Below are 27,397 nucleotides of genomic sequence, written 5' to 3'. Positions count from 1 at the left end.
GTCATATATGGCCTTTACTATGTTGAGGTATGTTCCCTCTAAATCCATTTTGTTGAGTAATGTTAGTATTCTTCACTCCCTTTGTTCTTCCTTCCTTCTTTCCATACAAATGTTATTTAAGGTGTTCAATATTTCATCTACTACCATAGACAGGGAGAGAGAACACAGTAATAAGTGAAACCTCCTCTTGGCCATTGAGGAGCTCAGTTTTGTTGGGTAGATAAACCTTGATTTGAATCTAGGCTCTGCAAGTTCTGAGCAAGTCACTTCATGTTTCTTATGTGTGTGATAGGAATAAAAATAACCACTAATGAGATTGTTGCTGAAGGTAGGAGATAAAGCGCAGCATAGTGTCTGAAATATCAAAGGCATTCAGGAAATTATAGCTCTTCTTGTTCTACTTCTTCATACCTCTGTGCTTTTGTATCTACCTACCTACCTACCTACCTACGTACCCTTAAGTCCTTTTCCCCTTTCTCCACCTGTGAGAACTCCTAAATGTTCTTTAAGAGCCAGCTCAAATTTTAACTCCTCTGAATTTACCTTCTCAGCCATAGCATTGGTCTTTCCACTGTGCTATCACTTTCACTTCTCTTACATTTCCCTTCATGATGCTTATGTTACCGGTCTTCTACCCTAACGTGGCTTTCTCTAGACACGTATCTAGACACGTGAGTCTAGATACACATGGAGTGTATCTCATAGCATGTTTTGTACTAAACTAAACAATGGAAAGAACTCAGTAAGGGTGTAAGAATGAATATTTCCATTATCTTTAATGAGCCTTTCTGCAGTAACTGTGTCTGTGATTGTTTCCTAGGTATATCAAGGAGTGAAGAAAGATGGTTTTTTACAGCCTCACTTTTTGGCTGAACAGGATATAGTTATCATTACCTATGATGTCCTTCGTTCAGAACTTAACTATGTAGATATCCCACATAGCAACAGTGAGGATGGGCGTCGTTTACGGAACCAGAAGCGCTATATGGCCATTCCCAGCCCCCTAGTAGCTGTGGAGTGGTGGAGGATCTGCCTTGATGAAGCCCAGATGGTTGAATGTCCTGCTGTAAAAGTGAGAATTTCTGCAGAATCTTCTGAGGGCTGGGGAGTAAAAAGAGGAAAGAGATTGAGGAAGTTGTCCATAAAAATATTAATAATCTAAGTGTAATAACCTACAGTGTTGACATTGGCCAAACGTTTATTGTTAAACATAGTAATTTGCTTTTCTCTTGTGCTCTGAATGACATAACCCTCAGGAGTTATTTTGGTACTGTAGGAATTACTGCTTTATATGCAATGCCCATATGTATTTGAATAAGATGGCAATTTATGTGTGATACAGATCAAAGTAAACTCTGTTTAGGGACTTCTGCTAGCATTTCTGCTAGGTGGAAAGTTCATCGTGTAGGCTCTGATATCTTTGGGCCAAAGTTGACCTTTTTATCGGAGAGATCATATCATAACAGAAAATACTACTTTAGAAGATAGAGTTTGATTTAGCCTTTGTTCATGTGTCTTTATTCCATTTTCTTTGGCCAGTTTGTAATCTGCACTCAATTTATGAATCTTATCTGTTAGTACATTGGTTCACATCTTAAGGATGGGTGGCATTGGGGATGTCTTAGTCATTCAGGGAGCCTTTGCATTCTATACATACTTGAACTATTCTTCCTCTTTTGGGGAGGGCTCATGGCAGCCTTCTGCTAATGAGAACCACTGTACTAGAAGATGGCCCATTGAATATGACCTTCAACTTTGAGTGTGATAACTGTGAATAAGAGAGAGTGTGCCTGACCTGAAGCATAGCTTTTCATGGGCTATTCTCAGGAGTAAACATTCCTAATTTCCCCTGCCTTTTTTTTCCTTCTCTTTTTATTGCATATTTCTCTCTCATTAGGCTGCAGAAATGGCTCAGCGCTTGAGTGGGATTAATCGCTGGTGTATCAGTGGCACTCCAGTACAGAGAGGATTGGAGGGTAATGTATGGTTTCTTCACATTTTGCATATATTTGAAAAGCTTGCTTGTTTTTAGGAACAAGTATTTTCAGCCTTTGTTGAAATCCTTACGTAAGTGATTGTACATATATTTCACTCCTAGTAGTTTTAAGCATTCATCTTTTTAAATGGAATTGGATGGTTTTTGTTTTTATGAGAATGGATAGATGGTGAGTAGTCCCATTGTCCTAAGGTGAACAGTCATTGTGCCCTCCTGAGCAGTGTAGATGCAGGTCTAAACTGAACTCAGAGCTCCAAAGTGGTAGGTAGAAAACAGAAAGAAGGTAGCAAGAGAGAGAGGAGAAGGAAAAGATGCATAGTCACGATGTTGTAGTTGAAAATGAAAGTCTCATTGGTTTTCTTTTGGTGTTAGAGCAGGACTACTCAACCTTGGCCCCATTGACATTTGGGCCTGGATAGTTCTTTTTTGTTGGGAGCTGTCCTATGCGTCTTGGGATATTTAGCTTCTCCCACTAGATGGCAGTAGCACTTTGCAGTCGTGACACCCACAAATGTGTTTTAGACATTGCCTATTATCCCCTGGGGGACAAAATCATACCACTCCACCTCCACCTCCATTGAGAACCACTGTGCTAGACTGATAGAGATAAACCAGATTTGATGATTTATTAATTAGCAACAACCAGAGATCTTGTGAATCCCAGGTTGACTACACACTGAGCAAGGACATGAGGCTAGGATGTTTTCATTCCATAATTTGCGAGGCCTTTAGTATGTTTCTACAGGCAGGCTGAAATAAAGCCAGGTAGCAAGAACGCCTCCCTCTCCTCCCATCCTCCCCACTCCATGTCTATGTAATATACTTCTTTGTATAGTATACAAAGCACTGGTTTTCAGGATATACGAACCATGGTGACATACTGACTTTTCAGTTGTATGTCCATAAAGAAATGACATAAACATTCAAATTTTTATTTTCCTTATTTGCGAAGTAAGATGTTTTAAGATTAGTTATAATAAAGTATGCAAAGCATTTAGCGTGGTACCTGGCAGGTATTAAATATTCAGTGAGTGGTAGCTGCTTCCACTGCTGCTTTTGTTGTTCTTATTTCCCATTTATATATTTGTGTATTCATTTTAGCTTCTTCGAAAGTGTTGACTCTAAATTACTTACGTACTTTGTAGTACACTTTTTGGTTCATTTATTCTTTGTGAAGTATAATAAAAAAAAAAAAAAAAAAAGACTCGGTTCCTGACCTTCTTGAGCTTACAGCTTAGAAGGGAAGATGTATTTATTATTTAAGACAATAATAATAATAAACAATAATAATAATGTCTTATTATTAAGACAAATGTTAAGACTGTAGTCAAGGTAACTTTAATGTATAAGATAAATGTAAAATTCAAACTATAATAGGCTTCAGAAAAGATGTCTCATTCTGTGACATCACATAATAGGGATGTCGAAGGAAGGGACAGCTGAGCCAGGATCTGAAATATTAATATGAGTTAAGTAAATAGGGAAGAATTCTCTATCGTAAAGGAAACAGAAAATACAAAGATGATCTGGCAGGAGGAGCATGAAAGGATATTAGTGTGGCTAGAATACAGAGAGCTGGAAAACTGGAAAACCCAGTAGATTGAATAGGTGGATATAGATCAGACCATGGAGGACTCTGTAGGCCATGATGAATAATTTGAATTGTTTATTTTCTTAAGAATAGTAGGAGCTATTGGAAAGATTTAAACAAAGTGGTTGGGTATCGTCTCGTGGTTAGATTTGGATTTCAAAAACTCAATCTATTTGCAGTGTAGAGAATGGTTTAGAAGTGGGACAGAGTGGATACTACGATCTCAGTTGGCTACAGTAAGTAATCTAGGCAAGTTGATACTGACACCCTGAGTTTTAACTAGGATTGTCCTGAAGAAATGCAAAAAAGTAGATAAGAAAAAAATTAATAAGGCTTATTCAGTGATGGGGAGGTGCCAGGACTTCGAAGTAGCATAACTCCATGTATTTCCTGGTGAATAACACTAGAGGAGAAGCATGTTTGGGCAAAAAGAGTATGAATTTGATTTTGGCAGGTTGAGCTTGAGGCACTTTTGGGACCTCAAAGAAGAGATAGCACATAGGCAATTGGATTGATTTAAACAGAAGTACAACTCCATTGATATCTGCATGTAGGCAGTATTTCTTTTTAGATGTTAATGGACTCTCAGAAAGTGTCAAAGTAACTTAATTCAACCTAAATATTTGTTAGGCATCTTCAGAATAAATGTTGTGGGTAGGGGCATCACGTTTTTGGAAAAAAAAAAATTTCATGGTTTCTAAAGAGAATATAGCCCAATGTGAACATGTTTAACGCAGAAAAATATTTAAAAAATTACCCTGAGCCATAATCTTCATTTAAAGACATAACCACTATTCCAATCTTTTTTATATAAATGTTTGCATGTTTGTCCTCATACTGCATGCATAATTTTATACCTTTTTTTTCACTTAACATTATTTTCTAAGCAGTTTTTCATGTTTTAAAAATCCATCATAAATGCAAACACTGTAAGGTATAATGTTAAGTGAGTAAAACATGGACTATAATATTGATTCCCCAATCATAAAACATACAAGTACAACGAAGTAAATCTAACAAACACAAGGCCTGTTGGATTAGAAGAAGATCAGTTTTATCTTAAATACCATACGATTTCCCTCATATGTGGAATTTGAGAAACAAAACAGATGAACATAGGGGAAGGAGGGAAACTAAGGAAGGGCTGAAGCAAACCATAACTATAGAGAACAAACTGAGGGTCGAGGGAGGGAGGGAGGTGGGTGAGGAGATGGGCTAGATGAGTGATGCACATTAAGGAGGGCCCTTGTTGTAATGAACACCAGGTGTTATATGTAAGTGAATCACTAAATTCTACTCCTAAAATGAGTATTTTTTGCTAACTAGAATTTAAATAAAAATTTGAAAAAAAAAAGGAAAAGAAAGGTTTTGTCTTATGGAGAGTACTATATGATTTATTTAATCATTTCTTTATTTGAGTCATTTTTATTCTATATGTTGTTGGCATGAATGTCACTGTGTGGATTAATCTTGACTCTAGTTTTTTATTATGGTTTTAGTCTTATTTCCCAAAAGTAGAATTACTAGACCAAAAAATGTAATGAATATTGGATCAGTGAATATTCTTCATATCACCTATGTCATTCAGACTTCTTTCCTAATCCAGCAAGCCTTAAATCCAGTAGTCTCATGAGAGTGCCTGATTCTTCTTATGTATCTCTTGATCAGGTGCACACAAGTGAGTCATTTTCTAGTTTTACTTCTGATGGAAATTTCAGACTTTTGAATTAAATACGAGGTTTGTGGAATGGTTACACATTTTAGCTCCTAGCACAAAACCTAGTGCAATATCAACAAACGTAAGTCAAAGTGGAATTAACTTTCAGATTCAAGAGTCTATACAATCTGCGTTTTAATTCATGGAAAGTACTATGTGCTGTGTAATATCTATGAAAGTGGTTATTCAAAATAGTAATGTAGAAATATAGAAACAGTTATTCTCAATGTGTTGTTGTTGTTTTTTTTTTTCTTCTCAGATCTTTTTGGGTTGGTGGTCTTTCTTGGTATTGAACCTTACTGTGTCAAACACTGGTGGGTTCGACTTCTCTATCGCCCTTACTGCAGGAAGAATCCTCAGCTCCTCTACAGCTTTATTGCCAAGATACTATGGAGGTCTGCAAAGAAAGATGTGATTGACCAAGTCAGTAGCATAAGTTTTTACTGATTAAGGACATTACAAGAAAAGGGAAGCGAGAGCTGGGATGGAAAGTTAAATTTTCAGGTGAAATCCTTTTTTTCTTCTCCCTACAGATCCAGATACCCCCTCAGACAGAAGAAGTCCACTGGCTTCACTTTTCTCCAGTGGAAAGACATTTCTATCACCGCCAGCATGAAGTGTGCTGCCAGGATGCAGTAGTAAAGCTCAGGAAGATTTCTGACTGGGCCCTGAAGCTCAGCAGCCTGGACCGAAGGACGGTCACCTCCATTCTGTATCCACTGCTGAGGCTCAGGCAGGCCTGCTGCCACCCACAGGCCGTTCGTGGGGAGTTTTTGCCACTCCAGAAAAGGTTTTGTTTTCAATTTCCTTACACTGCAATTGACACTATATTAGTGATAGACAGTGTTTAAGCTATTAGCTTTCTAGCCCCCAGTTTCATTCAGGGTCTTATAAATGAGCTGTTGTCAGTTATTCTTAGCATGCGGTTTTTCTTTGGCATGAACCCCATTTATGAAAGAGAGCCACATTCTCAAAATTATTTTCATGGTTTTAAACATTTCTTTTAAAGTTAGGACTATTTGGGGGTTTATTGTTTTATTCTGTTTTTTTGTTTTGTTTTGTGTATTTTTTGCTGCACTTCAGATATGAAAGGCTTTTGTTCTTATTCTAATTTTTTGTTCCTACATCAGGGACTTAACTGAATTAGATTACTATATTTTCTTTGTAATTTGTGTCCACAGTATCTAGTCCACTATTATCCCAGAAATTGTTTGTTCATCAGTCTGTGACTCAGCAACTGGCGTGTTTTGTTTTGTTTTGTTTTGTTTTAGCACCTGGTGTTAAAAAGATAAGGTGTTATTAAAAATGTATAGAAAGAGGAATTATATTTTTGTCTTTGCCTTTAAGCAGTTTATAGACAAATAAGGGAAATGACAAAGATTAGTGATTCCTATAAAATAAGGCAAACCTGCTTCATAAGAGGTACTTATACATGGCTGTAGACAGTTAGAATATGGAAATAATTTCTATATAAATGGTTAACGTTAGACAGCCTTTTGGCAGAAATGGCATTTGATCTGATCCTTGAAGAATCCTCTTTTTTTTTACAGATAAAAATTCAGGCTTATGGAGATTCATTAAATTATAATGCTAGAGATTCAGACTTAATCTTATCTTCTAACACCCATACTGTTTCAAACATATCGTGTTGGTACTTCATATTTTGGGAAGATTTTTCTACTTCCCTTCTCCATTGACCTAACTGGGAAAAAGTAAAGGAGGATGGGATCAGGTAATAGAATGCTTGCCAGAATAGTAAGAGGCAATTGAGTTGAAAGTGACAGTGGTAAAATGGAAGTGGAAAGAAAGATCCCGAAGATTTACAAAGACTCTGTAAGAGTCTGATACTCTTGATCTTATGTGATGTAATATTGGCACTTAGGATTTTCTCTTCAGGAACAATCTACCTTTTCTTTTAGCACCATGACAATGGAAGAGCTGCTAACATCTCTACAGAAGAAATGTGGAACAGAGTGTGAAGAAGCACATCGGCAACTAGTTTGCGCTCTCAATGGCTTAGCAGGCATCCACATCATTAAAGGTAGAAGGTGATTGTTTTGTTATCTCTGATTCTTCTAAATACTTAATGAGGCAGATTAGGTAGAGTAGAAATTAAAATACCCCAAGGAAGGCATTCTTGTACACTACTGATCTTAGTTTAGGTAGGCTCGACCTAATGGAGAGCACTTGTGCAGAACATTTGAAACACCTTCAAAGTTTGCATATGCTTTCACCATACATTTCCACTTGTAGAAGTTTGTTGTTGTTTGGGAAAGGATGTAAACAAAGATTTGGCAATAAATTATTCACCTTAGTCTATAGTAGTGAACAACTGAAAATGAGTAAAATACCTAGAAATAGAAGAATGGTTAAATTCTGACATTCATGGAAATGCTAGTCATCAATTGACAAAATAAAATTATTTGTAAATTCATTCTTTCATCAAATATTAGCATGTCTGCTCTGCACCAGGTATGATGATCTCAGTACTAAAGATAATAGAGTAAAGCAAAGTAAGTCTTTGATCTTTTGGACCTTAAATTCTTAGCAAGGAGAGATAGACAAATACACACACACAATGTGTATGGATATAGTTATGGTGTTATACATTATACACAAAATTTAAGCACATTAATAGAGAATCTTTTATTTCTTTTTTTTTTTTTTTTTTTTTTTTTTTTAACGTTTATTTTTTTGAGACAGAGAGAGACAGAGCATGAACGGGGGAGGGTCAGAGAGAGGGAGACACAGAATCTGAAACAGGCTCCAGGCTCTGAGCTGTCAGCACAGAGCCCGATGCGGGGCTCGAACTCACGGACCACGAGATCATGACCTGAGCCGAAGTCGGTCGCTCAACCGACTGAGCCACACAGGCGCTCCGAGAATCTTTTATTTCATGGAAAGATATTTAATTGGTATTTCCCATCTCTGAGGGATACTGTTTTTTATTGCCTAACATCCGGTGTCTTATAGTCTTATTATTTCATATATTTTGTACGTTTCAGAAAGGAGGGTAAATTCATTCTCTCATTTTGTAATGGCCAGAAGCAGCATATCAGTGGTTACATTAAATGCAATGGTCTAAATGCCCCAATTAGAGATTTTCAAGATGGATATTTAAAAAAAAACAGTATCTAATAATACACTATCTACATGAAACCCTCTTTTTATTTAAAGATACAAATGTAACAAGATGAAAAATGATATGCTATATTAACACTAATCAAAAAAAGCTGGAGTGATTATTTTACTGCCAGGCAAAGAGTATTACCAAGAATATAGTGTTATTTTATCACTGGAAAATAAACCTAAATGTTTATGCACTTAAAAGCAAGGCTTAGGGGCTCCTGGGTAGTTGCTCAGTATATTGAACATCTGACTTCAGCTCAGGTCATGATCTCACGGTTCATGAGTTCAGGCTCCGCTTCGGGCTCTGTCTGACAGCTCAGAGCCTGGAGCCTGCTTCAGATTCTGTCTCCCTCTCTCTCTCTCTGCCCCTCCCCTGCTCACGCTCTGTCTCTCTCTCTCTCTCTCTCTCTCTCTCTCTCAAAAATGAATAAACTTAAAAAAATTTTTTTTAAGAAAACAAAAAGCAAGGCTTAAAAATAAATAAAACACAAACTGATACAACTATAATTGGAAATAGACAAATTCATTACTATAGTCCGAGATTTCAACATCCTTCTTCCAATTATTGATAGAACAAGAAGACAGAAAATAAGAGGCATGGAAAACTCAACAGTAGCAACTAATTGACATAGTCAACAGTTATAGAACACTTTACCCCACCAAAGAATACACATTCTTTTCAAGTGCACATGGTATGTTTACCGAGACAGAGCATGTTCTGGGCTATAAAACAATTCAGTCAATTTAAAAACATTCAAGTCTTGAGGCGCCTGAGTGACTTAGTCAGTTAAGCATCCATCTCTTGATTTTTGGCTCAGGTCATGATCTCACGGCTCATGAGTTTGAGCCCCGCATTGAGCCCTCTTGGGATTCTCTTTCTCTTTCTCTTTCTCTTTCTCTTTCTCTTTCTCTTTCTCTCTCTCTCTCACTCTCACTCTCACTCTCACTCTCTAACTCTCTCCTCTCTCCACTCTTCTCTCTCTCTCTGCCCCTCCCCTGCTCACTCTCTCTCTCACTCCCTTTCAAAATAAATAAACATTAAAAAAAATTAAAAGGATTCAAGTCTTAAAAAGTCCATTCTCTGACCATAATGGAATTAAATTAGGTATCAAAGATAACTGGAAAGTCCCCAAATAATTTGAAACTAATTAAAATAATTCTGAGTAACCCTTGGGTTAAAGAATAAATCAAAAGGGAAACTGGCAAATATTTTCAAGTGAATTAAAATGAAAACATCAAGAGCTGTGGAATCTTGATCAGTGATTAAAGAGAAATTTATAGGACTGAACACTAACTTAGGAAAAAAGTTGTACATCATTGACCTCAGCTGATACCTAATTAAGAAACTAAAAAAAGAAAAGCAAATGAAATACCAAGTCAGGAAAAGACAGAAAATAATAAAGATCAATGCAGGAATCAATTAAAAAGAAAACAAAACCAGTAAAAAGAGACCATGAAATCAAAAGCTGATTATTTGAGATCAGTGGGAAGTTATAATCCTCTAGTCAAACTGTTTAGGAAAAAAGAAAAGACACAGATTACTGTTAGTAGGAATCGGGAATGAGAGAGGTAACATCACTACAGAGTCTACAGATCTTTAAAAAATTGTGAAGGAATCTTATGTACAACTTTATGCCAGAAATTTGACAACTTACATATATGAACAAGTGCTTTAGAAGACACAAATTCCCAAAACCAACTCAATAAGAAATAGATAACCTAGATAACCTGCATAGCCCTGTATCTATTCAAGAAATTAATTTTACTGTTAAAAAACTTAACCACAAAGTGAATTCTAGGTGACTAGAAGGCCAGGTGACTTCCTTGGTGAATTCTATCAAACATTTAAGGAAGAAATAATATCAAATCCATATAAGCTCTTCTATAATATTAAAAAGGAAAAAATAATTTTCAACTTACTTTGAGGCACCAGTATCCTGATTACAAAACTAGAGACCAGTGTCACTCAAGAACATAGAAAGAAAATTCTTTAAAAATTTTTAACAAAGTGAATCTAACAATATATTAAAAAAAAATAATACTTTATGACAAAGTAGAATTTATTCTGGGAATGCAAGACTGGTTTACTATTTAAAAATTAATTACCATTCCCTATCAAAGTAACACCAGCATTCTTCACAGAGCTAGAACAAATAATCCTAAAATTTGTATGGAACCAGAAAGACCCCAAATAGCCAAAGCAGTCTTGAAAAAGAAAACCAAAGCAGGAGGCATCACAATCCCAGACTTCAGGCTATACTACAAAGCTGTAATCATCAAGACAGTATGATACTGGCACAAGAACAGACACTCAGATCAATGGAACAGAATAGAGAACCTAGAAATGGACCCACAAACATATGGCCAACTAATCTTTGACAAAGCAGGAAAGAATATCCAATGGAATAAAGACAGTCTTTTCAGCAAGTGGTGCTGGGAAAACTGGACAGCGACATACAGAAGAATGAACCTGGACCACTTGGTGCAGCCACTCTGGAAAACAGTATGGAGGTTCCTCAAAAATCTAAAAATAGAACTACCCTATGACCCAGCAATTGCACTACTAGGCATTTATCCATGGGATACAGGTGTGCTGTTTCGTAGGGACACATGCACCCCCATGTTTATTGCAGCACTATCAATAATAGCCAAAGTATGGAAGGAGCCCAAATGTCCATCCATGGATGAACGGATAAAGAAGATGTGGTATATCTATACAATGGAGTATTACTCAGCAATCAAAAGGAATGAAATCTTGCCATTTGCAACTAGGTGGATAGAACTGGAGGGTATTACGCTAAGTGAAATTAGAGAAAGACAAAAATCATATGACTTCACTCATATGAGGACTTTAAGAGACAAAACAGATGAACATAAGGGAAGGGAGACAAAAATAAAAGCAGGGAGGGGGACAAAACAGAAGAGACTCATAAACATGGAGAACAAACTGAGGGTTACTGGAGGGATTGTGGGAGGGGGATGGGCTCAATGGGTAAGGGGCATTAAGGAATCTCCTGAAATCATTGTTTCACTATATGCTAATTAATTTGGATGTAAAATTTTAAAAATTAAAACAATTTAAAAAAATTAACATGATTCACGCAATTAACTGAGAAGGAAAAACTTTGTGAGCCTCTCAATAAATGTAGGAAAAGAATTTGATAAAATCCAACATCCATTCCTGAAAAAAACTTTCTGCAACCTAGAAATCAAAGATAACTTTCTCACTTTGTTAAAAGGCATCTCTGAAAAATCTATAGCTAATGTTATACTTAAAGGTTGAAAACTGAATGTTTTCTAAGATCATGAACAAGTCAAGAATGTCCCATCACCATTTCTGTTCAACACATTACCTGAATTCTCTCCAGTGCTGCAAGACAAAAGAAATAAAAGTTACCAGTTTGAATAGGAAAAGTACATCAAACTGTCTTTATTTGCTAATATGATTATCCATGTAGGAAAATTACTAGAACTAATAAGTGAGTTCTGCAAAGTTGCATTATACAAGATTAGTATATAAAAACTGATTTTATTCCTATATGCTAGGAATTAATAATTAGAAATTACGATGATACTGTTCATAGTAGTATCAAAAAAATATGAGATACTTAAGCATCAGCTTGAAAAGAGATGTGTAAGATGTTTACAAAAGTCACAAAAACACTGAAAATTACAAACATTGCTGAGAGAAATTAAAGAACACCTAATTATACCATGTTTGTGGATCAGAAAACTCTTCATTGTTAAGACTAATTCATCCTAAATTGATACATAGTTAATGCAATCAGAATTTTCCAGTCAAAATTTTAACAGGCTATTTTATAGCAAGTGACAGGATGATTCTGAAATTCACCTAGCCAGAACAACTTTAGAAAAGAAAAAAGTTTGAAGATTTATACTACCTGAGTCAAGACATATTTTAAAACTACAATAATCAAGACAGTGTGACATAGGCATGAAGATAGGCAAGTAGACCAATGGACCAGAATAGAGTCCAGAAATAGTCCCACTTATTTATGTTCATTTGATTTTTCCACAGAGATGCAAAGGTATTTCAGTGGAGAAAAGTTAATATTTTCAGTAAATGGTGCTGGAACAATTAGATATCCATACTCAAAAAATAAAACTTTAACGTTGCATTGTATAAACAGTTCATAATACAGAAGATATGAAACTGAAATTAAAAATTCAAACTATAAAACTTAGAGAAAAACACAAAGGATAAAAAAATTATGACTTGGGATTAGGTAAAGATTGAGGGATGACACCAAAAGCACAATCCATAAAAGAAAACATTGATATATTTATCTTCATCAAAATTAATAAACTCAACTCCTCAAAAAGCATTCTTTTTTTTTTTTATAAAATTTTTTTTTTAATGTTTATTTTAGAGACAGAGCCAGAGACAGAATCTGAAGTAGGTTGCAGGCTCTGTCAGCACAGAGCCCGACACGGGGCTCGAACCCACAAACCATGAGATCATGACCTTAGCCAAAGTTGGACACTTAATGGACAGAGCTACCCAGGCACCCCACAAAAGGCATTCTTAAGAAAATAAAAAGATAGGGGCTCCTGGGTAGCCCAGTTGGTTAAGCAACCGACTTTGGCTCATGTCATGATCTCATGATTCAGTTCCTGATTTAGAGCCCCACGTTGGGCTCTTTGCTGTCAGCATAGAATCTGCTTCGGATCATCTGTCCCTGTCCCTCTCTTTGCCCCTTCCCCGTGCTCGCTGTCTCTCTCTCAAAAATAAATCAAAATAACTAAAGATTTAAAAAAAGAAAGAAAGGAAAGAAAAAGAAAGAAAGAAAGAAAGAAAGAAAGAAAGAAAGAAAGAAAGAAAGAAAGAAAGAAAGAAAGAAAGAAAAAGAAAAGATAAGGCATTGAATAGAGAAAATATTTGCAAATCACATATCTGAGAAAGGACTTCTATTCTGAATATGAAAAGAACTCTTAAAAACCAATAATAGAAAGCAGCCCAATGAAAATAGACAAAATGTTTGAACAGAGACTTCAGTGAATATATAGAAATGCCAAATAAAACATAGGAAAAGGTAGATATTCATCATCATTAGTCATTAGGTACATGCACATTCAAACCACAAGAACACCCCTATATGCCTTTATTAAGATGGCTTAAATTAAACAGATCACATGTTGGCAAGGATGTAGAAATAAGTGGAATTCTCATTCATACAGTGCTCTTGAGAATATAAAATTGTAAAATCAGCGTTCTATTTCAGTTACTCACTAGCCTCATTTCCATGACCTCAGCTTTTATACTAAACTTGCACTAAGCACAGTGCCTCTATCTTTGTGGTGGAAGCATTCATTCTTTGAGAAATTTATTCTAAATTTTTATGGTAATTTTTCTGGCTATCTAAACTAAAGTGTTATTTTTTTGCACCTGTAGTGAATCACTGAATATTCTGTTCAACAGAGTCTATTGTTATTAATCTGTTACTGTATTTGTAATATAAGATTGCATAGTTTTATAGCTTTTATACCATGACGTTTAAGAGCTTTCTTGTAAGTAATGAGAAAATTACTGATGTAAATGTGCCTTTTTACAAAACTACCTTTAAAACCTCTCTTATAGCTTTGGTTTAGATCATTTGATTTTATTCTCTCCAAAACTAAGTAGAATATAGTTCTTAAAATCATACAAGTATTTCATAATGGTCAGGTACAGTTTTAAGCACTTTTATAATGCAAGATATGTAAATGCTTCTTTATTTCTACCTTCCTCACAAAAGTCATGTATATAGCTCTTCACTGTTAGAACTAAAAAGGCATATTGGAATAAATTCCAATTCTTTTGACCTTCCCACAAAGATTGCTAATCAGTTAGTCTCTTTGGGTACACAGTCGTGGAGAGAATTTACCATTTTTGTTTACCTAGTAAGACCTTAAAGAAATTAGTTGCCCAGAGAAATTTGTTTCTGTCTAATACAAGGAAATGTTCTAAGCCTCTTTGAACTGAGTGGTCTGTCTTTGGTTATTAGTTTTCAGCATAACAGAACCAGCACTAGAAAGTGTCTCTTGTCCTGAATACTTGCGTAGAGTTCAGAAGACTCACAGAAGATGAGTAGAAGTAGCTCTAGACAAGAACTGTGAAAAAGATGGGCCTTCTTACTTGCTATAGTTTTTGCACTCTGAACTTAGGTGTATTGTGCAAAGTTTATGGATCTCAGTTTCCTTATCAATAAAATACAGATAGTACCACTCACTTAGCCCCCCTTGAAGTATTATTATTCTTAATGTGAAGTGTTGATGTACATTGGAAACTCGATAGAAACATAAATGAAGAGTGGTGTTAGTAACCATGGTAATACGAAGTAACCTCAGATTCTTACCGCTTCTCAACATGTTCATATGCAGATTTTTATTATCAATAACTAATAACAGGAAAAAGACGTTATTACATATTTCTTATAAGTTGTACAAATATAGTACATGCAACTTTATGTACAAATCTTCTCTCAAGGACATTGCCTGAGAAATACTTAATTTAGCTAGCAGTGTTTGCAAATCTGGATTTTCTCAAATTATTAATCATCACCATCATTGTCATTGCCCTCTCAATTACGAAGCGTGCCTGTGATTATAGTTTTCTGGAATCGATCTAAAATCTTAAACGATCAGTCCTTTAAAATGCGTAGTGAAAGAGTATCAGGCAGCGTTTTTGTTTTATTTTGTTTTTTTTTAATTGAACCATAGTCGAAACACAATGTTACATTAGTTTCAGGTGTATAACATGTAATAGGACGGCTCTATATGTTATGCTGTGACCATCACAAGTGTAGCTACCATCTGTCACCATACGACTTTTTAATAGAAAAAAAAATTTTTCAAAAAATTTAACTTTCCTTTATTTCAGCTTAGAAGTAATTAGGCAAAATTGGGAAATTATGTGTCCTACCTAATAATATTCTGTCACAGTCCCAAATTATTTGAGTGGGATAATTGTGACTAAAATCTACACAATACATGAGTGTCACAGATAAATACATAGGCCTCTTCTTAGAGATATGTGAGTAATCAATGTACTATTTGAAATATTTTCAAGTCTTTAAAATCTAGCATCATATCTGAGAAATGATCATTATCTATAAGCATTTTGTATTATACCTAACACCTTTAAGTATATATTGTTTTATCCTCATTATTGCCCAATGATTAAAGTATTATTCCCATTTCACATAAGAAAACTGGTATTCAGAAGGCTTAGGTGGTTTCTCAAGATTATGGGTAATAAACGACAGAGAATTTGCCCTGAATCTTTTAACTAAAAATTAATTTTTTATTATACTATGTCTGCTTGTTTATCAAATGGACATTTTAAACCTCAATATTATGCTATCTACAGTAAGTTGAAGCTCTTCATCAAAGATTTCTAAAGTCACTAATATATTACTTGCAGATTATCACAATAATAAAAATAAATTTTGTTTTCCGATCTTGATTCTAAAACTGCAATCATCATTTTATTCTATTTTTTTATGACTCAAGCTCAGAGAGTGAATGGATTTCTTCCCTTGGCCTCTTTTCTAGTTTCCTTTTCAGATTTATTACCTTCTTTTCCCTGCTATGAAGTTATGTGTGGTAGAGGATTGTAAAAGGAATGATTCATCTGATTGTTTCTAAGCACTTATATGTAGCACTCTGGAAGGCTCAGTGTGCAGTGGGCTGTGAGGCAAAATACCAAGCTGAGGCCTAACGGGAGGTGTCTTACTGCTCTTTTCAAAAAGCTTCGACTGCATCCCCATTAGAGTTCTTTGTCTTTCTGTGCATGAAAACTTGGTTGATTAAGGGAAATTCCTATCAGAAAGTGCATTAATAAAGGTTATGTCCATTCTTAATTTAATTGTAATTAGTAATTACATTTACTACTTGTAGTTTCCGTTACTTAATAGTAGTATATTAACCATTTTTGGAGGTAACATTGCATATTTGACTTAGAGATTTAATATTTTCCAATATAGAAATCAGACAGTGGAGATCTGACTTCTAAAAGAAATCTGAAATTAACTGCAAATTTGAGGGATTTGCTTATATTATATACAAATATGTATGATATACAGTGCATATTCTAAGGCCCTCACTGATCATGCTATTAAAAACATGTTATTCCAACTTTGTACAGTATGTTTTCTGGACATATTTTTTGGAGAAAATTAGCTTGGCAAGTATCAAATTCAGTACTATTTAGTTTACTTAGAAAGGTTAGTGCCATCAAGTGGCAAAGAATGGGTATTTCTAAATTTGGTTTAAACTTGTGTAACTTCTTGAACGTGCATATTTTTGGGTCTTTCCTAGAAAGCATTTTTTTTTTTTTTAAGTTTATTTATTTTGAGACAGAGAGAGCAGGAGAGAGGCAGAGAGAGAGGGAGAGAGAGAATCCCAACCAGGCTCCGCACTGCCAGCACAGAGCCCATTGTGGGGCTTGAACTCATGAACCATGAGATCATGACCCAAGCTGAAACCAAGAGCAGACACTTAATGACTGAGCCACTCAGGAGCCCGAAAGCATATATTTTTTTAATGAACATTTTAAAAAGTATTATAGTGAATAGTTAAAATTCAACTGCTTGTATTATAGGCTAGCCACCTTTAAAAAGTATAGTAATTAAGAAAGAATTGTTAAGTGAATTATTCTTTATAAATAATAGTATAAATGCTAATAGAATCTTTTGCAGTCTTTTGAAAAGCTTCACAAGAATCTTCAAAACTAAAAAGAGAGAGCTTCTTGTGTGAAGATAATTGAGTGTTACTCCTACATTATAATGTGATAGTAATTTTGCAAAAATAATATTCTCCTTTATCAAAGTCAATAGAAATTGACTGTAAAATACTGTGAAATGTATGCTTTAGAAAACTTTGTATTTGGTAGCTTGTAGAACTAAATATAAAGCAATGGTATAAAAGCAAATGTCTTGCACAATAATGTGAATGTACCTAATGCCACTAAACTGCATACTTAAAAATGGTTGATATGGTAAGTTTTATGTTAGGAATATTTTATCATATTAAGTATATATATTTATGTATATAATCAGATTTAACAAAAAGAGGACCAACATTATATATATATAATATAAATATAATATGAAATATATAAATATAGTATTTATATATAATAATTTATATATATATATATATATAAAAAAATATCTTACTGTGGCTGTGAACAAAGTCCTAAATCCATGATATTAATAAAACTAGTTTGAAGTGAAAAGAAAAGAATGTATGTGATGATTATGAAAAAAGTTTTCTCAGCAAACAAAAGCAAAATCCTCTTCTTTTTTTTTTTGTATCTTGTGATTTTCCTATTAGATTTTTATTTTAATTACATTTCTCAATAATCAGTTTTGAGGTTTTCCTCAGGCAGCAAATAGGATAAGTTCTATTATTCAAGCCATTTAAAATGTTTCCTGTCTCCTTTTATTGAAGCATCAGAAAATTTTTACTGAAAGAACCAGATAATAAATATTTTAGGCTAGGGACGCCTGGGTGGCTCAGTCAGTTGAGCGTCGGACTTCGGCTCAAGTCATGATCTCACGGTTCTTGGGTTCAAGCCCCGCATCAGGCTCTGTGCTGACAGTTTAGAGCCTGGAGCCTGCTTTGGATTCTGTGTCTCCCTCTCTCTGTGTCCCTCCCATGCTCATTCTCTGTCCCTCTCTGTCTCTGAAAAATAAACAAACATTAAAAAAAATTTAATAAAAAAAAATCTTTTAGGCTTTGAGCCAGAAGGTCTGTTGCAACCTCTCAGCTCTACTGTTGTAACGCAAACGCTGCTATGCTGCTACAGACTGTACATAAACAAATGAGCATGACTGAGTTCCGATACCCTACAAAAATGCAGAGGGTTAGATATGACCCATGGGCCTGTACTTTACTTGATACTTTTAAGTTACTTTATTTGAGTGAGTTGCTAGTTATGAATAATAATTTAAAAAATCATTAATTTCAGACTGATTGAGATTCATGTGACCAGAAATGGAAAGAATCCCTAAGTTTTGGAAATGTGGTTTTTCATTGCAAATCATTTGGCCACCAAGAAGAACAATACCTGTTAAGAAGAATATATGATTTATCTGAGAATTATGTGTAGGTTGATCATAGTGTTTTGAATATTTATACATTTATCCTTAATTTCAAACATCAAAATGACTACTAATTGGCACCCTTTAACTTTAGTAAGAGGAAAATCATTTGTCTAAATTGAAAGTTAATTTAGTTTGTTTTTCAGTATAATTTTAAAACATAAATATATCTGATTGGTGTTCTCTGCAATGGAGTGAACAAGAGCAGCTGTCGTCAGCTTTTTTATTGGGACGTTCATATTAAGTGAAGCTTCTTTTCTTTAAAAAGTAGTGAGTTTTAATCATTGTTACATTTTTATAGTAGATCTTTTCAGATACTAGATAACCAGATCACATTGGGAGCGAAATAGATGACTTTCTTGTGCTTTAAATCCTCTTAATTCATCAGGTGAGTATGCCGTGGCAGCAGAACTGTACAGAGAAGTGTTGCGTTCATCTGAGGAACACAAAGGAAAACTCAAAACCGATTCACTCCAAGTGAGTAAAAACTAAACAGTTTCAAGTATATCATCCATTCGTTTTTTACAAAATAATTTTTCGGAATATTTAAGAAGATAAAGGGTAACAAAATGGATGGACTGAGCCATAATCTCTGAGGATGAAGTTTTGGATTCAGTGCTTTCAACAATAAGCACTCAAGGTGATTTGTAGATAGATGAAAGTTTGAAAATCACTACTATTCCGTACGTTCAGGCCATTATTGGCACAAGGCTGACTAGATAAATCTAACCTATGTTAGAAAAACAGGTTAAAGTATTTGTGCTTAAAAGAACGGGGTGAGGTTTATCACTTTTGCATATAAATGTTAACACAGTGGCATAGTTTTGACTGAAAGAAGAAAAATGCTGTAAACTAAGCAGTGGAACTTAGTAATAAAACCTTCCCACTGATCTTCTGATTTAATTTTTAGAGGTTTTTTAGGAAGAGTTGAATATTTGAATTTCAACATTTATTTAAATTTTGAATCTCTTCCCTTTCTTAGTTCTGTCCAGTGGGTCGTATAGACAAGGCTCTCTAGCTAAATGGTAAATAAGGACTACTTTTATTAGTTTTAGTAAGTTTAGATTTGAGCCCCTAATGGGACTTCTTTATCATTCAGAATCTAGACCTTGGGACCCACATGTTCACCTGTGCCTCAGTGAGTATTAGGAAGAGTTTGGGGAGAAAGAGGAGAAAATTAAATACAAGCCTTCTATATGGATAAGGATTATAGAATTCAGATTTTGGGTCAGAAGCAAACGTGTTTGCCTCGTGGAAGAAGGAAGAAGTACAAAGATAACATGCTCTTGAATAAAGAAAATAAAAGTAGAAAAGTGGGCAAGAAGACAGTTAAGTCCAGTGTGCCTGATGGTTCAAGAGTGAAGAGTAATCAATCAGCCTGTTTCTTCCTTTTGGTCTTAATAATCCCATCTACTGGTAAACCGTGGCCCACTGAATGTTTTGCTGTATTCAGTCAGATTAGCCACTCTGCTCCCTTGGGATAAAATGTGGAAGGGGGTGGAAAGAGGTATTCTTCCCAGTCCACTCCTCCACCTTGTTCAGGAAGCAGTAGAAGTCCTCTTCCACAGACACACACAGAGAAGAGGAGCTGAGTTGCTACCACTTTGTTTCCGTAATGTTATTTACAGGTTTGTTGTTGCTACTAAATCGGATAGTGTTGCTGATTGTATTATTCATGTGGCCATGCTGAAAAGACCTAAGACATTTGAAGTGACTCTTCAGAGATGAACTCTACAAAGATCTCTACCATGGCCTGTAATCTGTAGCCAGACACAATAAACCTTTATAGTCTCGAATCACTGGCACCAAGTCAGATGTTACCAGGACTCTTTCTGATAATTCTTTAGCCCTTAGCTGTCTTCCCAAGTAAAGAGTCAAGTTAACAGATAGAAATTACTTTCACTTTATTTCTTCTCACAGCCCTTGCTTGACTCCAGGGGGAGCCTTTAACCAGCTGCAAACTCAGTATCATAGTGAGAAGCCTGGTTTATACTGAATACAGAGATAAAAGATACAGTTTTCTCCTTCTTCCAATAGTCTTTACCTCCAGCTTCTCCCCTTTCCAGCCCTTCAGTTCAACAGATCTAGGTCACAGCTGTGTTTTCCTATGGATTTCATTATGATAATATCATAATATAATTGGTAGGTTCGTGCAGACTCATTTCCCAGAAGAGGAGTCAATTCTGCACAGTCAGCCTTTCTACTTTACTGGACTTACTTGGCATAATCATACGTAGTTCCATATGTAGACATATGCATGTATAATAGAAGACATGTACCTGTATCAGACTGCTAAATGCATAGATATATTTCATAAGACTGCATATTTTTAAATGAAGAAAATTTATGCCATTATGAATTAAGACCTTTACTATGAAACTGATTTTGGTTTTCTCTGAGGAAGTTGGTGCTCAAATTGTGTTAGAGGAAAAGTTTTCAGTGATCTGATCTTAATGTGTTAGTAATCTATATGCTGTATTAATAGTGGATTCGCCCTTTAGAGTCCACTGCCCTGGCTCTCAAAATTACTGCCTTTTGTGTGTTTGTAGAGACTTCATGCTACCCATAACTTGATGGAATTGTTGGTAGCCAAGCACCCAGGAATACCTCCTACCTTACGAGATGGCAGACTTGAAGAAGAGGTAATTAATTTTTTATTCAGTCTGTAAAAGAATTTTTTTCAGACTTTATCCATCTCAACATTTATCCATCTCATGTAATGTTAATAATCCATCTCATTAACATTTCCTAGGGCATACCACATCTAAATAAAAGTAATGATATTTTCTTTCTGCTGCTTTTATGTTCCAAAGTTTTCCTCGGTTGGTAGAGAATTGCATAGAGATTTTGGATGGTAGACAGTTGCAGCACTCCATATTATGTTGTTTCTCTTGTAATCCACTTGCAGTTATATGGTAACTGCTTTTGTAGATATGGTTGTTGGTAGCCAGCAGCACATGGAAAGAAAAAGGCAAGAAGGAAGGAAAGGAAGGAAGACCTTGTTGATCTCGTGACAGATCTGCAAAAGATGTGGTTTAGTAAAAATAAAAAGCTTTGCACTTCCTCCACCTTTCTGTGTATTACCTAGGCGTAAATAAATTCAATATTTCGGTGGTGTTTCTTGTGTCCTCTCAAAGAAGTTACTTCTGTAGTGAGTCTTGCTTCATTGGAAAGAATGGTACAAATTATTTCACTGTAAATTGTTAATGAGCCTGATATGCTAGTGGCCCCATGGATTTTTACCTTCTTAAAAGTCAGAGATAGCAAAGCTAAAATCAAAAGAGTAGTAGATACTTTTGAAATGAATTGAACCTGTAAGTGGGACCTTTTTTATTTGAATTAAAATACAAAGTGAGATTGTAGAAGTGTGTACAGGCCTTTCTTGATGTTAGATGGCAATCTAAGTGTTGGAGATTTTGGAGTGAAATCTTCTTCCCTGTGCAGGCGTCTCACCTTACATACATCAGGAATTCTTTGCTTAAATGCCTTCAGGGACAGGAAGCTCTGGGAGGCCGTCGAGTCTGTTGGTAGATAGCTGTGATGATCAAATAATTATAGCCAAGGAATTTTAACAGAAATTAATTGGAAGGTTGTGACAGGAACAAGAAAAATGCATCATGAGAGAAGGAAGAAGAAAAGTGTATCACACTGTATAGATATATTTCCAAGGAGACCATAGTATCAGTTTTGCCTGACTCCTATAGAATGTGAAACCACAGATCCAAGAAATTATCTACTTCAACCTCCAGCTCTTGCAAATGAAATAACAGAAGCCCAGGGAAGTGGCTAATCCAAAGACATGTATCTGTTCAGTTGAACCTCATGAAACTGCCATCTTTGTAAGTCCAAGGGTCTAGTGTTGGCAACTTCACATGGCTCAACCCACTTCTAAGTGGAAACGTTAGGATTTCCTGTTCAGTAGTCTTTCTGGTTTTCCTCCCACTATCCCATATCACCTTTGATCCCCTCTCTTTATTCATAAAGTAGTTTCAAGAACCAGTTAAATATTTCAGTTAAATGGAAGAGAGTAGAGAACTGTATAAGTTTCCTGGTGGGAATTAATAAGGACAAAATTTTTCAGTATTTCTTTTGCTTGCAAGTAATGTGATCCTTCTTACCTGGGAAAATTGAAAGGGGAAGAATTTTTAAATCCTTTTGTATTAGTCAGCTAGGGCTGCCTTAACAAAATACCACAGGCTAGGTGGCTTAAACAAGAAGAATTTATTTTTCACACTTGTGGAGGCTGTGAGTCCAAGACCAAAGTGTCAGCAGCAGTGGTTTCTCCTGAGGCCCCTCTCCTCAGCTTGCAGATGGCTCCTTCATTTGTGTCCTCACATGACGTATCCTGTGTGTGCTTGCATCCTTGATGTCTCTCCTTTTTTTTTTCTTTTTTCTTAAGGACACTAGTCATATTGGATTAGGACTCTACCTTTATGATCTCATTTAACTACATTTACTAATTTAATTACCTTCTTAAAGGGCCCTATCTTCAATTTGGGGGTTAAGGCTTCACCGTATGGTTTTTGAGGGAACACAGTTCAGTCCACAACGCCTATGTTACTGTATATTCTCAAGTGTTATTTCTAAGCTGAAGTAATTCCAAGAAATTGAAATAAGTAAGTCAGACAAATTCTAAAATGTTGTTTTGTCTCTTGAACTACTACTGTTCTTCCCATTCCCCCCACCCCCCCACCCCCCGCTTTTTTTTCTGGTTAAAAACTTAGATAGAAATTTGGGAAGCAGACCTTGGGATTTCTTAAATTTTGTGACTTACAGGTAGATGTGATCTCTTTCATATATATCCTAGGAATTACTAGCATGGTTTTTATGTCCTTGACAGCATACTTGGAAGTTTTGTGCTTAAACTGTGTTAAGTAACTTTACATATATAAAATAACCACATTGTTCTTGCAGCATTATACTGAATTCTTTTCTAGGCCTGGAATGAAAGTTTATATTTGTTTCCTGTTTCAACACAGGCCAAACAGCTGCGAGAGCATTACATGAGCAAGTGTAACACGGAAGTTGCAGAAGCACAGCAAGCTGTGCAGCCGGTGCAGCAGACCGTGCGGGAGCTGCAGAGAAAGGTGCGTCCCCAGAAGGACTCCCCTTACCTGTGCTTGTCTCCGGGAGCATTTCGGGTTGTGTCTTGCTTTGGAGAAGAACTTGAACTTTCTTATTCATCTTGGAATTCTTAGCGCCTAGGATGATGCCTATCCCATAATAAACATATATTTGCTGTTAGCAGTGTTTGTTGATTGAGCAGATGCGTAGAGTCCATGGCCATACCACCCTGAACGCGCCCGGTCTCGTCTGATCTCGGAAGCTAAGCAGGGTCGGGCCTGGTTAGTACTTGGATGGGAGCAGATGCGTAGATAAATCATCCATTTGGAAGTTGTTCTCTTTCATTTTTTCTTTAAGTTCTGATGGGTTTTCTCTTATCTGGTGAGATAACAAGTTGTCTTTTCGAGAAAGTAAAGACTTGCCTCACCTCCTTCTGATCTTAGTGTGTATATTTACAAAATCTTTTCTTTTAAGATGTCAGAACATTAGAAACATGGGTATTTTTCTTATGGAACACGTGCCATTTGTCATTTCTAAATTTTTTTTTATGAAATCAGTAGCAAGCCTGAAGAGGAGGCTACACAGAACACACAGTCTTTTTTATTCTAACCAGTTACTCCACATTTTATTCTTCCTAGTGCATTAATTATTTAGTATTCAGGCATATAATTTTGCCAGTTATCAGAGTATTATGGAGTAGAATCTAGTTCAGTTGGTTGAGGATTAGCAGGATGTCTTTATTATGCTGAGAAAGAGACCTGCCACCTTTTCAAATATATACAGTGAATACTGAATTTTCATTTTGATAATGTATTTTGTTAGCACAACTTTGTTACACAAGTATATATACAGTAAATTCTCATTTATCCACAGTAGTCAGGAGACAGGTGGGTATTCTCTTTATGTATGCAAAGGTAGTACACACCCATTATATATAGAGTATACAGTCTATATATATTTCCTTATAATTCCTTGGAAAGTAGCATGCTGTTGTTTCCTTTGATTTTTTTCACAGCACCTTTCCCAGTGACAGAAACATAGTGAGTAATGGGATGCCTGGGTGGCTCAGTCAGTTAAGCGTCCAACTTGGGTTCAGGTCATGATCTCATGGCTTGTGGGTGCAAGCCCCACATCAGGCTCTTTGCTAACAGCTCAGAGCCTGGAGCCTGCTTCAGATTCTGTGTCTCTATCGCTCTCGCTCTCTGCCCCTCCCCCACTAGTGCTCTGTCTCTGTCTTTCCAAAATAAATAAATGTTAAAAAAATTTTTTTTTAAAACCAAAAACATAGTACTGAAAAAACATGAACTGATCAGCTGTTGTCTTTTTTACAGATTTATTCAAATTCTCCTTGGTGGCTGAATGTGATCCACAGAGCAATAGAATTCTCTATTGACGAGGAACTTGTTCAGCGAGTGCGAAATGAAATAACCAGCCACTACAAGCAACAAACTGGGAAGCTTTCTATGTCAGAGAAGTAAGGAAATAGTACAGAATAGAATAACTTTATGAGTAGTGACCCCAAATATTCAGATCATTTGATGTTAAGAGGTGCAATTAAATATCAGAACATACTGTGGTTACGAACATCTGGATTTTACATATTGTTAAGAGTAGATTTCAAACTAAAACATTAGATAAGTCTGAAAAAGGAAACCTGTTTTCTATATATGACTCATCTTAAAATATTCCCTTTTTAGTGCTTTTTTTTTTTTAATATACTTAAAGTATATTCTTCGTATCTTCATTGGACACACCCAAAGCCAACTCTAAGCAAAGTCTTGAAATAGACTTTGTTTTGGAGAATTGAGGTAAGGCATTCATGCTTCCACTGTGTAACTCAGCCCCACAGACTAATAACCATCATAGCACCACAGGGGCCCAGGTTTTGTGTTCTAGAGTTTCCTGCGGTCTCCCCCATCTTTCTCTCTTCTCATCAACGCTCACCATTCTTCAGAGTCTTTGTAGGTAAGTTGCATTATTGCTCTTGATGTAGAAATGGTGAATAATTCTTTCCAAAGACCAAAGTTTTTTTTTTTTTTTTTTTCAAAAATAATTCAATGGTTTAACCCAAAGGAATGTCGGTCTAATGTGAGGAATTGAGATGTTGTGGCAGGACTGTTGATTCTAGGGAGGGGACAGAGAGAGGATCTTTTATTGCTTCTCAGATCATATCCCAGTATAAGGTCAGCCTTGGGATTAGTGTTAGTTTTCAGCATAAGAATATCTTTAAAACGTTTTAAAGTGTTTTCTTTTACTCTTTTAAAAGCCCTTCCAAATGCCTACTACATTTTCCATGTGCCATTACTAATTCAGAGGTACAGTCATCCTCTTTTTCACCATACAGAACTTGACGGCTTCATTTCTGAGATATATGCAGGACATTATACTCTTCACTGCACTTCGTTTTTCTCTCTTAAACCCAAGAGTCACCATTCCAGGATAAGTTGTCATTTAAGTCGTGATTCATTTTATCCAGTTTTAGAGCTATATACTAATGTGTTCTGCCAGCGTTGTGGAATTAGCTGATAAGAAAATATTAAAATTATTTTGAAGGTTTTTTTCTTAAATCACATAAAAACTATTTAAATGTTGCAAATTCCTGTATATGTGAACATAGTCCTGTTAAAAGTAGGTCCCAGGGCTATAATGGGACCTATAGGTAATGTAAAACATACCATTTATTACACATTTTTCTCAGAAACATTAGACGTCAATAGAAAGTAAGAAAACACTTCCAAATGTGTAACTTATGCTGTATGCTAACTATACTGGAAATAAAATTAAAAAAATTTTAAATGTATAACTTACATGACCTCTAGGTGAGTTAATGTTTTCTATATTAAATATACATTCAAAGATTATTTTAGCACTGCTGCTGTGTTTTTCAGTGAGATCAGAGTCTCAGAGTCGAATTATTCATGTTTGCTTCTTAACACTTCTTAGGAAAGGAAAATTTTAGTGATTAAGAGCACAGGTGGATTTCTTGAGTCAGGGTGCCTGTGTTCATATCCCAACTCCCCCACGTACTAGCTCTGTGACCTTGGGAAAGTTATTGAAGCTCTTTGTGCCTTATTTTCCTCATCTATAAAACCACACAGCATTGTCGTGAGGATTAGTAAATTAATATCTGCAAGGTGCTTGCGTACTTAGAATAGTGCATACCATTTAGTATAATGTTATTATTATGTGTTCTTTTTAACTTAAAGTATTTACAAGAGAGAATATAGCTAACACTGTTAAATGCTGATCTGTGATCATTTTTTAGTCCCTAGTTGCATAATTTGTGAATAATACTGATACCTAACCTAATTGTGTTCTTGTATCCCTGTGCAAATTCTTTTAGAAATTATTGAGCACCTGTTCTGTATCTATTACATATTTTTTACAGGTTTTTTTTTAATTTTGTTTTTAACATTCATTTTTGTGAGACAGAGTGTGAGTAGGGGAGGGACAGAGAGAGAGGGAGACACAGCATCCAAAGCAGGCTCCAGGCTCTGAGTTGTCAATGCAGAGCTTGATGCGGGGCTCAAACTCACAAACTGTGAGATCATGACCTGAGCTGAAGTCTGACTCTTGACCAACTGAGCCACCCAGGCGCCCCAGTATTACATATTTTTTAAAGATACGATCTAATTCTTATCTTCTAAATATTAGCTTAATGAGAAGACCAACCCGTGAACAATTTGAGAAATATGAGTATGTGTAAAAACTTGAAGATGACAAAGGACTAAAATGAATGATATTCTCAATAAACTTCATGGACAGAAAGAAATATCGATTAGTGTTGTAAAATA

At 35.6% G+C, this 27,397-nt stretch overlaps 1 protein-coding gene across 4 annotated transcripts in view; it reads left to right on the top strand.

Moving 5' to 3' along the window:
* The window catches only part of SHPRH (SNF2 histone linker PHD RING helicase), a 93,962-nt gene that overhangs the window by 24,209 nt on the left and 42,356 nt on the right, over nucleotides 1–27,397 (top strand). For all 4 annotated transcript variants that reach the window (XM_045499931.1, XM_045499930.1, XM_045499933.1 and 1 more), the window contains 9 exons: nucleotides 821–1,072; nucleotides 1,898–1,976; nucleotides 5,564–5,727; nucleotides 5,838–6,094; nucleotides 7,224–7,345; nucleotides 18,928–19,016; nucleotides 21,089–21,181; nucleotides 23,519–23,626; nucleotides 24,935–25,077. In XM_045499931.1, the coding sequence (XP_045355887.1) occupies nucleotides 821–1,072; nucleotides 1,898–1,976; nucleotides 5,564–5,727; nucleotides 5,838–6,094; nucleotides 7,224–7,345; nucleotides 18,928–19,016; nucleotides 21,089–21,181; nucleotides 23,519–23,626; nucleotides 24,935–25,077 (1,307 nt within the window). The remainder of the gene's footprint in view (nucleotides 1–820; nucleotides 1,073–1,897; nucleotides 1,977–5,563; nucleotides 5,728–5,837; nucleotides 6,095–7,223; nucleotides 7,346–18,927; nucleotides 19,017–21,088; nucleotides 21,182–23,518; nucleotides 23,627–24,934; nucleotides 25,078–27,397) is intronic.

Source organism: Leopardus geoffroyi, chromosome B2 (genome assembly GCF_018350155.1).
Source record: "Leopardus geoffroyi isolate Oge1 chromosome B2, O.geoffroyi_Oge1_pat1.0, whole genome shotgun sequence".
Taxonomy (NCBI): domain Eukaryota; kingdom Metazoa; phylum Chordata; class Mammalia; order Carnivora; family Felidae; genus Leopardus; species Leopardus geoffroyi.
Note: the sequence above shows the minus strand (reverse complement) of the source record. Positions and strands in the feature narration are given on the sequence as shown.